We start from the raw sequence: 17132 nt of genomic DNA, 5'->3' as shown, positions 1-17132 counted from the left end.
GGGACCCTGGCTCTGTGAGAGAGGGAGGAGAACTAATAATTTGAGAAAATGGGAAGGGGTTAAGGTCTAGCTTCAGAGTTTCAGGACAGGCTAAGCAGAAGTAGGGCAGTTTGAGGGCTAAAAGACTAGCAGCTGATGGTTTTATACATGTAAAGATTTCTGAGAAAAAGGGGTCCCAGGTGATAAAGTCTGGGACATAGTCATGGCAGTTGACCACAGGACGGGGTAGAAAGATGCAGGTGCTAAGAACTGAGGAGGTTAAAGTTCTGAGAAGCTGCAGTGCTAATCGAGTCCTACCCATGAGCACTGAAGTCACCCAGATGATGGCAGAAGTTGGATTTGAGAGAAAGAACATTCTCAGTCCTCAATGAACATGGAGGAGTGGCCAGGAAATGACAATCATTAGTAAGAAGAGAACAGAAAAGCTAGATAGGATGAACTTGAATGCAGGAGAGAATTTTGTGTAAGAGGTATGGGTGCAATCATGGCAGTGGGCATTAGGAAGAATATCTCTAACTCCTCCTAAACCTGCCATACATTTGGGAGCTGCAAAGGAGTAATATCCTTGAGGCAGAGACAGTATCCATTTCAGTGAGAACAGGTGAGAAGAAAAGATCATCTTTACCATGTACATGTAAAAACTATATGCTCCCAGAGACTAAGGATAATCTTTTATTTTCAGTCAGGACTATTGAATTAAGGGTTTCCAGGGAATCACAAAAGACAGTTGTACTGAGTGGGTAGTATTTAATATGATCCAGTCTTAAATAAGAAGCCATAAACATCAACATTTAAAATCAAATATATAATAAATAATTATTAAGTTATAGACTACATAGTTCATATTAGCTAAATTCTCAGATGCATATGTAAATACAACAGAGCAATAATATAGAATAATAATGCTACAATTGTATACAAGCGTCCCAAGAAGACACTTTGAACTAAAATAATAAAGATCATGATTAATTTTCCATGAACTGTCATGACCTACAGTAATATTTCCCTCTCCCTTCCGTCCTTCCTTCCTTCCTTCCTTCCTTCCTTCCTTCCTTCCTTCCTTCCCTCCTTCCTTTTTTTTTTCTTGGAGCATGTCCCTTGTTCCTGAAGTGAGCTTTGCTACAAATGTTATTGAAATAATATTGAGCAACTGAACATCAGACATGGTAGAAAGTTTTACTTAGAAGTATGATCAGATATTCCTGTAAGAATACCCAGAACTTCGGAGACGCATAGACATTTAAAGCTCTGAAAAAGGAAGAAAAGACATTAGAGATTCAGTCCAGGATTCTCACTCTACAGATAACGAAATGGAAACCTAAACAGCTTAAACAAGTGACCATAATTTCATAGTCAACAAAATTTCAGGTCTCCTGTATTACCGTCCATAGGTGAACAGTTATATTTATGGGCTATCTTTATATTCCTTTCAAGAATTGGCTAAGTCTTGAACCCAGAGCAGTGAAGATGGAGCTGTTGAAATCTCACTGCTTCATCTTGTTTATTTCAATGCATTGCTTTTCTGGGGTGTTGGGGGGCTCTTTATCTGGGTGTTTAAACTTTGTTTAATGAAGGCTCTTAGCCAAACCCTCATTAAATTATTTTTACTTTTAAGATAGAAACCCTGATCAAGGGCCGGGCGCGGTGGCTCACGCCTGTAATCCCAGCACTTTGGGAGGCCAAGGTGGGTGGATCACGAGGTCAAGAGATCAAGACCATCCTGGTCAACATGGTGAAACCCCGTCTCTACTAAAAATACAAAAAATCAGCTGGGCATGGTGGCGCGTGCCTGTAATCCCAGCTACTCAGGAGGCTGAGGCAGAATAATTGCCTGAACCCAGGAGGCGGAGGTTGCGGTCAGCCGAGATCGCGCCATTGCACTCCAACCTGGGTAACAAGAGTGAAACTCCGTCTCAAAAGGGAAAAAAAAAAAAAAAAGAAACCCTGATCAAAATAATTGGAACAGAAATTTTTAACAATAAACATGCCAAAAGAAATATATATTTTAAATATTAAACTACAGTGTCAAAGAAGTTAATAGCTATAAATTCAGAAACAAGAAATATAGATTCCATCTTTCTCACTATCTTTGTACCTGCTTCTAACTTTTATCCCAACAACCCAGGCTGTCATAGTTGAAACTTAGGCACATTTTATTTATATATTATCATCAGGCAGATAATTCCTTTATAATACATATTCTAAAATGTTAAAACAGAGTACCTTGTTTCTGATGACAAAACATTTCTTTTTTTTTCTTTTCTCTGAGTCTACTTGCTGATGATAAAACATTTCATTGAAATTTGATTAAATAATTCTCAATATATCTTTTAGAACTGTAAGTTAATTCTGTGTTTGTTTTAAGCAGATAATTTTTCTTCTCAGAGCATAAAGCATTTCTCATCCCACATCCTCTTGCACATTCACAACTATTTTAACAATAAGAGGTTCTCAAATAGCTTATACCATTCTAGCAAAAATTTTATTTTTCTAGAGTTTTTAACTTCATGTTTAAACAAACTGTGCTGGAGCTGATATGAAATGGCAGCTAGAGTAGGTTGCCTGTTTTTACTACCCAAGTTTGAAAGATTGGATTGTTTATGCGAAAGTTTGTTTTCAGCTTGGACAGGAGTCCTGGCCTCTTGATTTGTCTCCTGATTTTAAAATTACATAGGTGATTGAATTTTTCTTATCAAAAGGATTGTAACTAAAAGTGTCCAAAATGCTAAACATGTTTTGAAATTCTGTCAAAGCAGAAGTTTCATTTTAAAAAGAAGGAAGAAAAGAAACGAAGAAGAAAGGAGACAGACATTTGAAGTTATTAGCTAGCTAATACTATGATCATTTTAACAGTTTGAGGAAAGAGCTACAATACTTTTAAAACTCTGTTTAGTTCCAGAAGACAACCTGACATATGTCCCTCTATAGCTTTAAATTACCATTTCCACAAGCTTAAAATGTTAGCTTATAAGGGACTGGGGGCTGGAGGAAGGTAATATTAAATCAACTTCTTAATACTCTATTGCCACTGACTAAGAGTCTATTCCATAAATATATTCATATTTATAGTATTTAATTATTTTTATATACCCCAATAAAGAAGTAAGGCTTCTGTAGCCATCTGGTATCCCCGGTGCATAAATAAATTATATATTTATATGTTAGACATTTTGAGATTAAAAAAAAAACTATTCAGATATAAGTTTTTAAACACTCAGTTTTCATTTCCTTAAAAGAATAAAGATGTTAACTTTTCATTTTGCTTTTACATATTTTGCTTCTATGTTTCTATATTTTCAACTTGAATGAAGGTATATACGTTTTAAGTTATGATCATAATAGACCATATTCTGGTGGTAATCAAACTCAAGGTTAATATAAAATCAATACATGTCAAAACCGTATTTTTGGTTAAAAATTTTAGCCTTCTCCTTCAACCAAGAAATGTCAAAGTTGGGCAGTGAGATAAAGTAAAAACTTCAGAAGTCATAGGAATCAATGACATAGAAAATCAGACTATTGCATAGTCATTATGGGGAAATAATCCTGACTTAGCACACTTAAGAGTGTTTTTTCCCATCGCTAATATATTGTACTCCTTCACTTGGAATACCAAGAAATAAGTTTAACTACTATATTAGAGTATGTAACATAGTGTCCAGCTGCAAGTCAGATCCTCAGGAATCTTCACTTCCATGTGTTCTAGAGGAGAGATGTTGATGAATCATCTGTGGAAATAGTATATCATGAGTAACTACGAAGCAAATCTGGACAGGTAAAGATAAATTAGAAAATCAAATGAAATTTAAGGTAGATACCTTTTGGAGAAGTGATTTGAATCTTTCTAGGAATTCTTTGGGTGGTTTTTTCTCATAAGAATCACACGAAGGGCATGTCTAGAAATCGATGAAAAAGTAACAATCTTCTTTAAAATTTTTTTCTTAGTAAAATGTTTCTTTAAAACTTTTATCATTAAAAACATACATTATGTTCACTGAAAAACATTTGAGAAATACATAAAACTGCTTGGGAAGTAACAATGGAAAAAGTTCTTGTAATCCCATTCACAGAGATAGGAATCCCACTGCTATGTTTTGCTGTATATTATCTCCATGTTTTGGGTATTTTTAATTATTATGTAATTACATTATTTATACCAACTGATAATTTGCTTATTTTTTACATTTAACATATCACAGGCATTTTCTAAGTGTTAAATAGCCTTCAAAAATATGACATATAGTGGATGCTCTGTATTCCAACATAGGATGAAATTATTACTATTTTTGGACACATAGGTTGTGTCTAACTTTTTTTTTTTTTTTTTGAGACAGTCTTGCTCTGTCACCCAGGCTGGAGTGCAGTGATGTGATCTCCACTCACTGCAACCTCCACCTCCTGGGTTCAAGCAATTCTTCTGCCTCAGCCTCCCAAGTAGCTGAAATTACAGGCATGCACCACGGTGCCTGGCTAATTTTTTTGTTTTTAGTAGAGATGGAGTTTCACCATGTTGGCTAGGCTGGTCTCGAACTACTGACCTCAATTGATCCACCTGTCTGGGCCTCCCAAAGTGCTGGGATTACAGGCATGAGCCACCGCGTCCAGCCGCATCTATTTTTGTCTACATTACTCCAAAGAACATCTCTGTAAACAATTTTTCATATACATCTTTGCTTATTTGATAAATTCCTAGAATTACTAAATTAAAGGGGTACAAAATTTTAAGGTTTCAATGTACATTGTAAAGCGTTTTACCTCTTTTCACTTGGAGCATTCTTATTATAGGGTATTGTTAAAATTTTTAATTGGAGAAAACAGGATTTCCTTGTTTTAATTGGAATTTATGTGATTACTAGGGAGATTGAACAGTTTTTCGTATATGTGTTGCTCATTTACATAATTTTAGAAATTTCTTTGTTTATGTTCTTTGTCTTTATTCCTATCTAGATGCCAAGCCACTGCTTGGTAGTTATTAGCATCTCAATGCCAGTGTGATGTTGTAGTGAGAGCATTTCACTAAAAGGTAGTAGATATAAATAAGTTCTAATTCTCATTCTGACACTATGTATAGAACTTGAAGCTAGTCACTTAACTCGGAGATCTCATTTTCCTCATCTGTAAGATGAAGATGCTTAACTGGAGAGTTTTAAGTTGCTAAACTGCCAATTAATGAGTTTCAAAAATTTGTTCAGCTCCTTTCTTTCTGAGGAAAGATTTAGAGGGATAGTTTTCACATGGTCACCTGGCCAAACAACCAAAGGAGATAAGAATCATTTTGATAATGTAATTAAGATTTCATTTAAATCACATGTGGAATTTTTTTGGAGGAGAACTAATTTTAAAAATTTGAGAGTAATTTATTTTATGTGTTTTCCCACTGGCTTTGATTAATCATTGAATTATTCATGTTCTTGAGTATCCACATTGCTCATGAGTTGGCATATACAAGAGGATCTCAGGGCTCCGAAAAGCTAGGGACTGCTAAAATTTCTCAGCCAAGTAATGAGGCCTGCCTATTTTAATTCATTACTGACTCTGCTAATGTACAGGATAGTAATATGATTCAAGAGAGAAGGCAAAGTTTAAGATTTGCCCTAGTCTCTTGTAGGCTCTTTTCTTGTCAGAAAGGATCTATCTCCTGTTAATAAGAACACAAGTTATATGTGACCAAATGAGAGGAAAATATTCCTTAACTCCAAAATCACAGTTGGATTCTATGCCTAATGACTTCCTCACCTTGAGAAGCTATTTTAACACATTCCAGCTGCCAAGGACTACTAGGAAATTAATTGGGTTTCTGAATACTTTCAAGTCTGTGGACTTAAAAGAGTGACCCTACTTCTTAAAATGCACCATGTATAATAAAGCATAACTATAAGTAAGGAAGACACCAGCAGGTCTGGTTACAGGTGTGTGTGTGTGTGTGTGTGTGTGTGTGTGTGTGTGTGTGTGTGTGTTTATGTAATGCAAGAGATATAGTTTATAAGTACAAATAAGATAGATGACAGATGACAATCTTACTAGTCTGTGTTTCTGTCTTCTCTCTGCTTTTGTGGAAGGTGGTTTCCTCTTCAGCTTTTTAATTGACACATTGATTATCCTTTCATTGTCTCCTGTGTTTGCGGACTTTAGTTGGGCCTTCTGAAAACATGAAAAAGCTGACCACTCACAGTTTGTCTGAAAGAGAAATAATTTGTATATATGTTAACAAACATTATTCGGAAAGTAAAAGATGATTTTCCCAATCCTGTATTTCTATCTCTACTGCAATGTCTTGTGTTACCTTGTTTCAACAGACAAGTGATGAATGATTTCACCTCCTACTTACTCTTTGGGATGGAGAAAAGGGATAATCCCCTGCCTCGCAGATAAGAGAGAAAAGAGCCTCACTTCTTCACAATACTTTATTCCTGATGCTATACAGAGGACCATTTTGATCTCTGGGTGGTGGACAAGACCTTTGTGTTTTATAGGGGAGCATTAGTTCGGTTTAGGAGCGCATTTGCTGAATTATGAGGCTGTAAAACTTACACTGTGACTAGTGGCAGCTTTGGGTAAATTATGTTGTAGCTTGAAGAAGAATATTTTTCATTTGTTTGCAGTTTCTATAATGTACCTATCATGACATGTCTTCAGCCGCATTTTATTCTGCACAGCACCAGGCATAGTGTGTTGCCAGTGGATGATCAATATATATTTGTGAAGTTAACATAACATGAAGTAAATGAATTAAAGACCCTCCTTTGGGGAAAGGAAGCAGATACCTATCTCTGATGGCATATTTTACATCTAAGATTTAATACACTTGCCATAGATCACACATGACTTTTCTAAAACCCTTTTCATACTCTCAGCTCAGTTAGGGTAGGATTCTGCCTGAATCAAGCAGTTGAGGAACAATTTGAGGCTTGCCCAACCAATGGGAGGGAAGATCATTTCTTAGAAGGTAAGAGTAGGGTCTCAGAGAATGGAGGAGTGGACAAAATAAGCATCAAACACTTATCTCTTGGTTTGGCAAAATAACTAATGACTAACAAATAAGCCAAAATCTTAGCAATCAAACTGGAAAGGAAATGGAATTTACTGGAAGAACCAAATATATACTGACTTGTTGAAAACATGTTTAATGCTGATCGAAAAGCTCATATCCAATTTATTTGTATCCGATTTACTTTTTTCTTTCGGAAAACGTGTGGCCAGGCATGGTGGCTCACGCCTGTAATTTCAACACTTTGGGAGGGTGAGGCAGGTGGATCACAAGGTCAGGAGTTCAAGACCAGCCTGGGCAAAATGGTGAAATCCCGTCTTTACTAAAAATACAAAAATTAACTGGGCGCAGTGGTGGGCACCTGTAATCCCAGCTACTCAGGAGGCTGAGGCAGGAAAATCACTTGAACTCGGAGGCAAAGTTTGCAGTGAGCCGAGATTGCACCACTGCACTCCAGCCTGGGCAACAGAGTGAGACTCCATCTCAAAAAAGAAAAAAAAATTGTGTATATGATGCTATTTTACCCCTGAAGTTGATATATTTTCATTTCAGTAATACATATGGAAGCGACTACCTTATAACCAGAAACCTCAATCCCTCCCAGTCCCTACAAAGGCAGGCCTATACGTAACAATATTACCTGAATCTTCTTAGGGACAATCAGCTGAACACAGCATCTGGCCTGCTTTGCATTTTCCAACCCATATGCTTACCCAGTATGAATGTTGATTAATAACATGCATCTCTAAGATACAAACCTATCAGGTTCACTTTGCATATATAGCCACAAGCCGAGAACCAGCTTATCTGGTTTCCTTATATCAGGGCAGATTGCCTCTCATAAGGGCAAGGTGGTGTCCTTTCCATATGTTTGCCAAAATGCTTATTTAATAGAAACTATTTATAAATGTTCATTATAGCACTTTTTTTCCTTGAAAACCACACGTTCATGTTTGTTGAAGTTTTTTCTTTTCTCTTCTTTTTGACCACAACCGGCTTAACTTACTGGAAAAAAATAATATTCATATTTAAAGAGGTAAATTTTCCAGCTGAAACTGAAAATACTGACTGCTTCATCCGTGATGATCTGAAAAACCAGCATTTCTCACAGCGGCTCATTTTGCTGAGTTAACATTTACATGTGTATGCTGAAAGAAAATTAGGTTCCAAAGAAGTAGAGGGGCCCTGCCAAATGAACTCCCTTGAGACAATATTGCCAGGAATGGTCAGTACCAGTACTCAAAGCACTGAAATTGTACAACTACAATTTCAGTTCTAAAAACAACTGAAATTTTTTTCTGAAAGCCTTTGAATGGCACCTGGACACTGACGCCCATATTGACTGGGCTATGCTTTCTCTCCCACCCTTCCTGTTTACCTGTGTTAATAGACAATGGTGTTTTGTTTTCTTTTGTTCTGCAAGCAGCAGAGATGTGTCTAGCAGTGTGGTCCAGGATAAATAACTGTTGGAATTGGTTTTATATATACATCAAAGTTAGCCTCAAAAGAGGAAAAGAAGCAGAGGGGCTGTCACTGCTAAACTGCCTTAAGGGTATACTGAGAAGGAGAATGAAAAGATTAACCTTGATTTAGGCAGCCTCAGGTGCCCTAAAGGAGTCTACAGGATGCCCAGGCCCATATTTAGCACCATCTGGAAGCATAACCATTACTTTCCTTTGCTATGCCTTGGTGACGGCAGATTCCAAAGGAAAGGCTTTGTTTCCCTCATGCTTTAATATATGAGAACATCAGGAGTTTTCTGCTCCTACGTTAGTTTTGCAGACTAGAAGGAATGGTAGTGAAGTCAGAGCAAGAATTAACAAACCATTCCTTTCTTCAGCTGAAAAACAAGTCAAACGCTGCTTTTGCGAGGAGTCACACTGGCTTTGTTGTTTTGCAATTGAATATTTGAAAATTTTTACCTCCTTTTGCAGAAACAGGATGTCTCACTGTTTTGCCCAGGTTGGTCTCAAACTCCTGACCTCAAGCAATCCTCCAACTTTGGCTTCCCAAATGGATTGCAGGCATTGGGATTACAGGCAAGAGCCACCTCATCCACCTGCGATCTATTTTTTACATTTTTTTTCCTTTAGTAAAGAAAGCCCTGGCCATTCATACTAAGAAGTCTTGCTAATTAGACAAGATTACCTTTGTCCTACACACAAACTAGGTTTATATCAGGGTTTCTCAACAGTGACACTCTTGACACTGGGGGCTAGATAATTCTTTGCTGTCAGGGATGTCCTCTGCATTCTAGAATGTTTAGTGCCTGGCTTCTACCTACTAGATACCAGTAGCATCCCCATTTCTACCTCCAAGTGTGATAACCAGAAATTTTTCCAGCCAATGCCAAATGTTTTCTGGGGTACAAAAACTACCACCGGTTGACAACCAGTGGTTTTATGATTAGACAGAAAGGAAAAGAAGAAAAGAAAGCTGTCTGGCTAGGCCAATTAGAGATCTTAGATAATTACTATATACATGCAACATTAGATGGTTTTATTTTCATTAAACTTTTTAATTTTTTTAAATCTCTTACAGACCCTGCTTTGATGCTAGCTTGATATAATGCTAACGTGGCCTTGAACTATTTCTTCCTTCCTGAGTTTGCCTACTAGTATAACTTAAAGATCTAAGTTACACTATTACTCATTACATCATAGCTAGAATTGCTTCATCAGATTATCAGGTAAATATAGTATCACTGAGACAAAATTCTCTCATTATGATGTAAGATAAAAAAAAAATATTTCATTAACAACACATATAAAGCAAGTACCCTTTGGTTCAACTCAGGTTAGAAAGTGGAATATCTTTTCTATTTCTTATTTTGCAAGTTATAGACTACAGCCAGGAAACTCTGGAAAGGACTCTAACCATAACAGTTAAACAAGTTTCGTGAGATGCTAGAAATGTATGTTTTCGTAATTAGGCACATTGATTAAGAAATATTTTCACTTATTGGAAAAGTCTTTCCAATAAGCTGAATGTGCTACTTTCATTTTAGATGCTGCTTATTAGAAAAGGACCTAGTAAATGAGAGTGGTTAGGTTCAGAGCTAGAGAGTGAATTTTAGAGAAAAGCAATAGTTGTGACTCATTCACTTTCTAAACTTTTACACATAGTCATTTACGATAAGTGTTTTCTTTGCAATGTATCTTCTTAAGTGGTGAGACTTAAGAAGTCAATTACTGGTAGCACTTTTATAGTTATTCTAATTTATGCAATTAAAGGTCTGTGACAATGAAAACATTTCCCCAATTGCATTTATACTTTCAGGGTACCAGACCAGAAGATCAGATCACAGAAGTTCATGGAGAAAAAGATCAGCGGACAGCACTCTTGAACTATGTGCCAGGCCAGTTCTTCCTGGAATTCTAATGGATTTAAATGGCTTAAGAGACGGGATGAATTGTTCAAAATGGTTCTTTCAAAAGACCTCACGGAAGGCCAAAGACAAGATTCACTGAGGCCAAGGTATATGTGAATTATATTCTAAAGGATGGCTTTGCTTTGATTTCCACACCACCATTTCTCCATGCTGTCCCTGTAATCTAATTCTTTCTTTTTTTATCTTGTTATTAAAAGGTTAATTCCGCTTCCTATGGTATGTATCTATGTTTCTTAAGTAGGATAACAAAGAAGGCTTAAGAGCTTTTCTGCCCAAGGCCTCTTAAAAAGTAACTAGCTGTGCATTGTTCAGAAACTGATTATAGATTTCTAGTTTTGTTATTCTGTCTCAGCAATACTACTAAGGAGTACTCTTAAAGATTCTTGAAGATAAATATAGTTTATGAAAAATATAATATTGCATTTTATTAGCTGGTTTTTGGTAAATCAGTGAATAAACAAAATATAAATAAATATTTTATCAATTATTAGACTGCTAAATTCATTAAAATTCAGTATGCTCCTATATAATCATGCTAATGCCTTTCATATTGGATTTACAAGCATGTCAAATGTATTTTCAGAAATAAATTCAACTAGTCTTACCTCTACATCTTCTGGAGCTGGCAGAAATTCGGGGTCCTAGAGCAAAAGAAAAGTTATTCTGAGTTATTTTTATAAGTCAAAGCCTCCTTTTATATTAATTGAAAAGTATGATTTCAATTTTTTGGTGACAAATATGGTCTTACCAAGTCATTCACATAACTTTTCAGCTGATCAACAATATCTATAAGTTGACGCATTCTAATCATGTGGCGATCTTGACCTTGGGAACTTGATTTATGGACCAATGTACCCAAGAAGATGACTATCAGACAGATGACTATCCTTTCCATGTTGCCAGGACTGGATCTCATAAGTACCATTAGTAGAGCAAGACCTTGGTCTCGTTTTCACTTCAGCTTGAATGAGAACAGATTGTCAGTTAAGCTACCTATTTATTCATCCTTCAGGGAGAGGTAAAGCCCTCCCATTGCAGCCTGGAAATCTTCGTAAAATGGATGAATGTGAGTAACTCTTTTTTCTTTTCCACTGGCTAGGTATACGTGTGCATGTGCTAATGTGTGGGGGCAGGGATTGATGGAGTCAACGAAATGTGCCCTATCTGCACCTTTGACAGGAAAAAGAGAGAATGGGTGAATTCCAATTTTCAGCATGAATTAAAAAGTATGTATAATAAACAGTAGGTACTATAAGACTTCAAAAAAGTAAACAAAAACACTTTGATTTCTTTTTCTCAGCCTCCCCTGGCATCTTACCTGTTCTCTCTGATAGTCATAAGGGCACTTTGATAATGAGTAAAGGCAACATGTACTTTCATGCAGGACTTTTTCTTATGGTAATAACTATGTCTTTTGACTAAAATCATCCAGTATTCCATCATAAAAGTAGGAGGAGAGGCTATCTTTTAGGAAATTTTAAATAAAGAGGTATTTTCCAAATTTGCAAGAATATTTTAGGTTAAGTTTCAAGAGTTTAAAATAGAATTTGCTTCCAACTGTTCACCAAAGCATCTTTAACTAAACATTTATTTTGGCTTCTGACATGTTACTTAACAATCTGATTTATTAATATTATAATTGACTCTAAGGGACTCTATAGAAATTCTGTCCTTCTCAAACAAGATCTCACTCTACCATTATCTAAAAAATTATCTAATATCCATCTCTTCTATATAATACATCAATTAAATGAGTGAAACTTACTAATGCTCAATCTTGTCCAAACCAAAAATATTTCCAATCAGCAAAATAAAATATACCCATAAATGATTCATTTTCTCTTATGGTAGTATTACTTTGTTCTGTTAGATACTATTTCCTCTGGGTGTGAGCGACATATTTCTAACTGCATCTGTGACCGGGTAGAGGTTAATTAAAGACCTAAAATCCAGAAATGGTTTTATCATCCTTTCTTCTGCTTCTCTTGTCCCTGCGACTCTAACCCATTTGAGAAAGTTGAATATAATATTCTAACCAGAAAGTCATGTACCATAATTAGTTAGGTCATATAAATAAAACTCTTGACTATGGATTTTATTTATTCATTCATTTATTTCATTACATACTTTAGAATACCATACTTTATTCTAGATTGTTATGTAGCCAAGAAAAATTGGAGTTTTGACTTGATTTGCTCTGTAGTTGACTAATCTTTTTATTATAGAATGTCTATTCAAGAGTATACAGGTTTTGCCTTACATAGTAGACAAGAGTTCATACAATATGATCAAGAATTCCTCCATGTAATAGTTATATTCTATAGGACAGGGTTCTGCACAAACTTATGAATGCATGTGGACAAAGGGTTGCCACTTGGTGCCTCCACATTGCCTGTATGGTCTTTGTACATGCTCTCCTAATCCACCTGAACAGATATGCATCTCCTTGAATACACTTACAGTGGTTAGGAGGTCATTTTCTAAAGCTTGAGGTCAAATCCAGGTTCTACCAATTAATAGCACATATGATCCTGTGTGTGTAATTGCAAAAGGAAGATAAGTACAGAATCTAATCATAAGGTTGTGATGAGATTAGATGAGACAAAAAGGCTAAGTATAGCATGTGGTAACATCCCAGGAGGTTCGCATGCTAATCATGGATGAGGATGAAGGGGAAAACTTAAAGAAGCATAGGGAGGCTAAACTGATCAGAGAAGGAACAGAATGGACAGGTCAGTGTTCAGCCAGAATACATGGTTGTAGTTGTACTGGTGGTTTAAAAAAGAAAAAAAGCCAAAGATCTTTCGTATTGCCTGGAGAGAACCATTGCTTCTGGCCCTGGAGTGCCTCACCACTATGTTAGACATCCCAGTCCCTCCCTGAGACATCCCAACCCTCTCCATAATCCATCTACGAGTGCATCAGGGGTTTCAGAGTCTTGCTCCAGCACTATGACCAGAGGCCTTTCTGAAAGTTGGAATTTCTACCTTAAATGGCACATTAGTTTTTAAGCATTTTGGATATCATCTCTGGTGTGACAGATTTACTAATGCCCCAAAGATATCCATGCCCTAATCCCTGGAACCTGTGAAAATGTTACCTTACATGACAAAGGGGACTTTGCTGATGTGAATAAATTAAAGATTTTGAGATGGGAAGATTATTCTGGATTATCCTGTGGGCCCAATGCAATCACAGGAGCCTTTATAACAGGAAGACAGGAGGGTCAAAGTAAAAGAAGGAGCTGTGATGTCAGAGGTGGAAGTTGGAGTGATGTGGGGCCAGAAGCCAAGGAATACAGGTGGCTTCTAGAGTCTGGGAAAAGTAAGAAACAGATTCTTCCATGGAGCCTTCGAAAAGAATGCAGCCCTGCCAACACCTTGACTTTAGTCCCATAACGCTCATTTTGAGTTATTACTTCTGACCTTCAGAAATGTAAGGTAATAAATGCATGCTGTTTTGTCCTTACTTGAAAAGACGCCCATCTCTTTGAAGTGTTTATGGTAATTTGTTACAGCAGCAGTAGGAAAGTAACATACATAGGTATGGGATTCTTAATCTTGGGGGGAAAAAGTAGGAAAAGTGGGAAAGAGAGGAAAGGGTGATAAGAAAAAAAGATCCAGCAAAGGTTGGAATTTGGTTGGGCTTTGGGGAGGTGCAGGTAGAGGATATAAAGAAGTATGGACAAAGGAGGGAAGTAAGATTAGTGTAGCTGCCACATGGTATGGACTTCAGGGATAAAAAACCTATAGTGAGGATGTTCCAGAAAGTCTGGTGTGTGTTGTAAAAACTCCTTCCTAGCCCTGAGAAAACTTCACTCAGGATTGACAGCATGGTTCAAAGTTATGGATCCCAATTTGCATTTCATTTGAATTCATCACTGTGTGGAGATGAACCTTAGGGTGGGAGCAAGGAGGCCCAAAAGTATTTGAGCCACTAGGCAAAGTAAATTATTCACTGCTCAGAAATATTAACGTTATTGCTACCTTTACAGCATCATATCATTGGGGTTTGAAGGGCTGCTTACTCTTTAAATTATAATTATTTTTATAATCTGAGTACAATCACTCCTGCTATAAGGCTCATTTTGAAAATGATAATATATTCCAATGGGATTAATATATCAATGAACAATTTGAATATAACAAGAACTTTGTGTTTCCTTATGTTTAATTTTATCCGCAAGAAATGCTAGATGAATAAAGAAAACTGCATCCAACTGAACTGAGCCATGTAGGAATACATAAGATGTCGTCATACCTCCAACAGTCACCAACATCCTCAGTTCACGCATGTATAATGAGCCACACCCATCTACATCTGGCGTCACAATTTTCCATCCCAGAGAACTCTCCTTCGCCACGTCTCAGGAACTCACAAACTGTAACCTTCCCAACACCCAACTCCATGAACAAACTTCAAGTCTTTTTCTAGGTAAAACAATGTATTTATTCTAGCATTTGTGTACTTCTTAACCATTTAACCTGTCTAAAGCAGCTGTCTTTTTAAATTAGGTTGCTATCTTCTTTTTTAGTGTCACTGATGAAGTTTTTGAGTGCTGTGCTCCTAATCTCATTTTCCTGTAAGCGTGTGGTTTTTGAGTTTATGATTTTGTATAGTGCAGTGATTTTTGAAACGTGTGTCACATTATGGCAGAATTCTCTGTCTTTTGTCTCAAAATGTCACACTTAAGCCCCAACAGTGACTACTTTTATCCAGGCAAAAAAACACGACTAAAATATAGAATTTATTCTTAAGGTAGGAAATAAAAGGGAGGGAAAGAGAAAGGGAAGAGGAAGGGAGAGACAATTAAAAAGAATTTGTCATTTCTACGCATGGCCCATCTGAGGTATTTAAAAACCCCGGTGTCCATTTCTTCCTTGGTCCTTTCCTGTTAACACATGGGGGCTTAGCTTGGCATCTGTGGATTTCCCGGGTTCCATACATGTGCTTCAGAGATTCCCTAACCTCCTGCAATTACATGCAAAATTTTGTATTGCTATTGTGAGCAGAAGAAAATCTTAAATCTCATCAGCTTCTCAGTGGAAATGTCATGCAATTGCTGTTTGTTTTCCAGCCCCCAGAGACTTTGGTAAAGGGTTATGCAAACTGTGTTTTTTCAGCATGTGCACACCATCAGGCATAAGTGTGGCAGCTCCAGAATGTCTATAAAGGAGTGGCTGAGAGTCAGCAGCTTGGCTGGAAGCCACACTTGAATAGCAAGCAAACCACTTTTACTTACCTTCCAGGTCTATTTGGTACCTTGGAATAGAGTGATGAGTTTTACTAGATATATACTTTCCAGGAATATAATCAAGGTCGTCACTGTGAAAGTATAAAACTTTAGTCATTTACCCAAGGGGATTCATGGACACATTTTAAGAATTTTCTTTAATGGACTGTGTTTATAGAACACCTTGTCAGGGCAGAAATGAGGCCAGGGAACTAATGAGGTGGAAGTCTGAAGAGGAAAGGTTTTGCATGGGAAAACTGTGCCAGGTCTAAAACTGAGATGAACACCCCCAACTCCCTGGCCCGTCCTCATGGTTCTTCCTGTGATCCCTGCGGGGTGAATACCCCTTTTCTGTTTTCACTGGCTTTTGCCCCTCATGGGTAGAATTAGATGTTCTGCATGGCAAACTGTGGGAAGAGAGGCCTCCAGTGTTTAGAGTAATATTAAGTTATTATCATGTGTACCACTACTTTTAATGCATATTAAAGGTACTCAGACAGGTGGCTTGTCTCTGGGCTGGTATGAGCTTTACATCGGTCTCTGTCAAACTAGAAGAAAAATGTCACTAAAATAATTCAAGACAATTTTTGTACTTTCCAACAATGTTCAGGTAACAGCTGATAAAAATTTGTTTGACTTGATGGAGAAAATTTGAACGAGGAAAATCCTCAAGGACTTGCCAAAATCCCTTCTGTAAAATCTTCCTTAAGGAAGTTTAAACACTCCTATTCTCTCTTCTCCCATTCTTTTGAACTCACTGCATGTATTGATATCGCTGACTTAATTTCTTTTCTAGAACATATGTGAAAGTAAGAGTGTGTATATGTAACCCATTATGTACATAACAAAAAAAAATCCTTCTGATATTCAAATTTCATGACTCCAGATCACTACTGTGCATTCTAAGAAGGCCAGGGACTCATGGAGACCAAAGGATCAGTCCTGGTCATTTTTGTCTTACAAGAGAAAAACAAGAGCCATCTCGGGCCCCACATTCTCTAGCTCTTGATTGGTATCACTGGCAGCCCTACCGTCTGGTGGTCAGTGTGTTGCAGCAGAGGGTCACTCACTGATGCCACTTATCAACAGCACCTTTTCTGTGGGGAGTGCGGTCCTCTATTCTGCTAGCAGACTCAGGTGGGTCGAAGACTGGGTTCGTGAAAGACAGGTCTCTTTGCTAACATTCACACAAAGTCATTGTTTGGAAGCACAGTCCTGCTTCTGAAGTGCTGGGTCCAGAGGAGTTCTAGCAATAGCCACATGGGTCTTCTCCTCAGGTCTTGGCTCCAACATGGATACCCAGCAGGGAGGCTAGAGATCAGATGTCCTTCATTCCATGACCGCCAGGCCTAGAAGATAGAGACAGAGCATTGGAACATCTGCACTCTTCAACCTGGGTCCACAGGTGAGACAAGTTTCATCAGCCTCTCCAGCTTCCTTTTTTTCACTCAACCTATGTCAGGGACAGCAGTTCATACAGGATTCACACAGGGATATTTCACTAGATTAATATTGGGGAG

At 37.3% G+C, this 17132-nt stretch overlaps 1 protein-coding gene across 1 annotated transcript; it reads right to left on the bottom strand.

The window, feature by feature from the left end:
- Positions 1-3182: 3182 nt before the first annotated feature.
- IL21 (interleukin 21) lies at positions 3183-11351 on the bottom strand. Its single transcript, XM_032292371.1, has 5 exons — positions 11128-11351; positions 10985-11020; positions 6022-6177; positions 3819-3896; positions 3183-3728 (listed from the first exon to the last, which is right to left on the bottom strand). Exons 1-5 carry the CDS (start codon positions 11302-11304, stop codon positions 3678-3680), a joined length of 498 nt encoding a protein of 165 aa, XP_032148262.1. The 5' UTR covers positions 11305-11351; the 3' UTR covers positions 3183-3677.
- Positions 11352-17132: the final 5781 nt, after the last annotated feature.

Source organism: Sapajus apella, unplaced genomic scaffold, assembly GCF_009761245.1.
Source record: "Sapajus apella isolate SASKATOON/1434 unplaced genomic scaffold, GSC_monkey_1.0 scaffold27, whole genome shotgun sequence".
Taxonomy (NCBI): Eukaryota; Metazoa; Chordata; class Mammalia; order Primates; family Cebidae; genus Sapajus; species Sapajus apella.
This window is presented reverse-complemented; position numbering and strand designations above follow the sequence as displayed.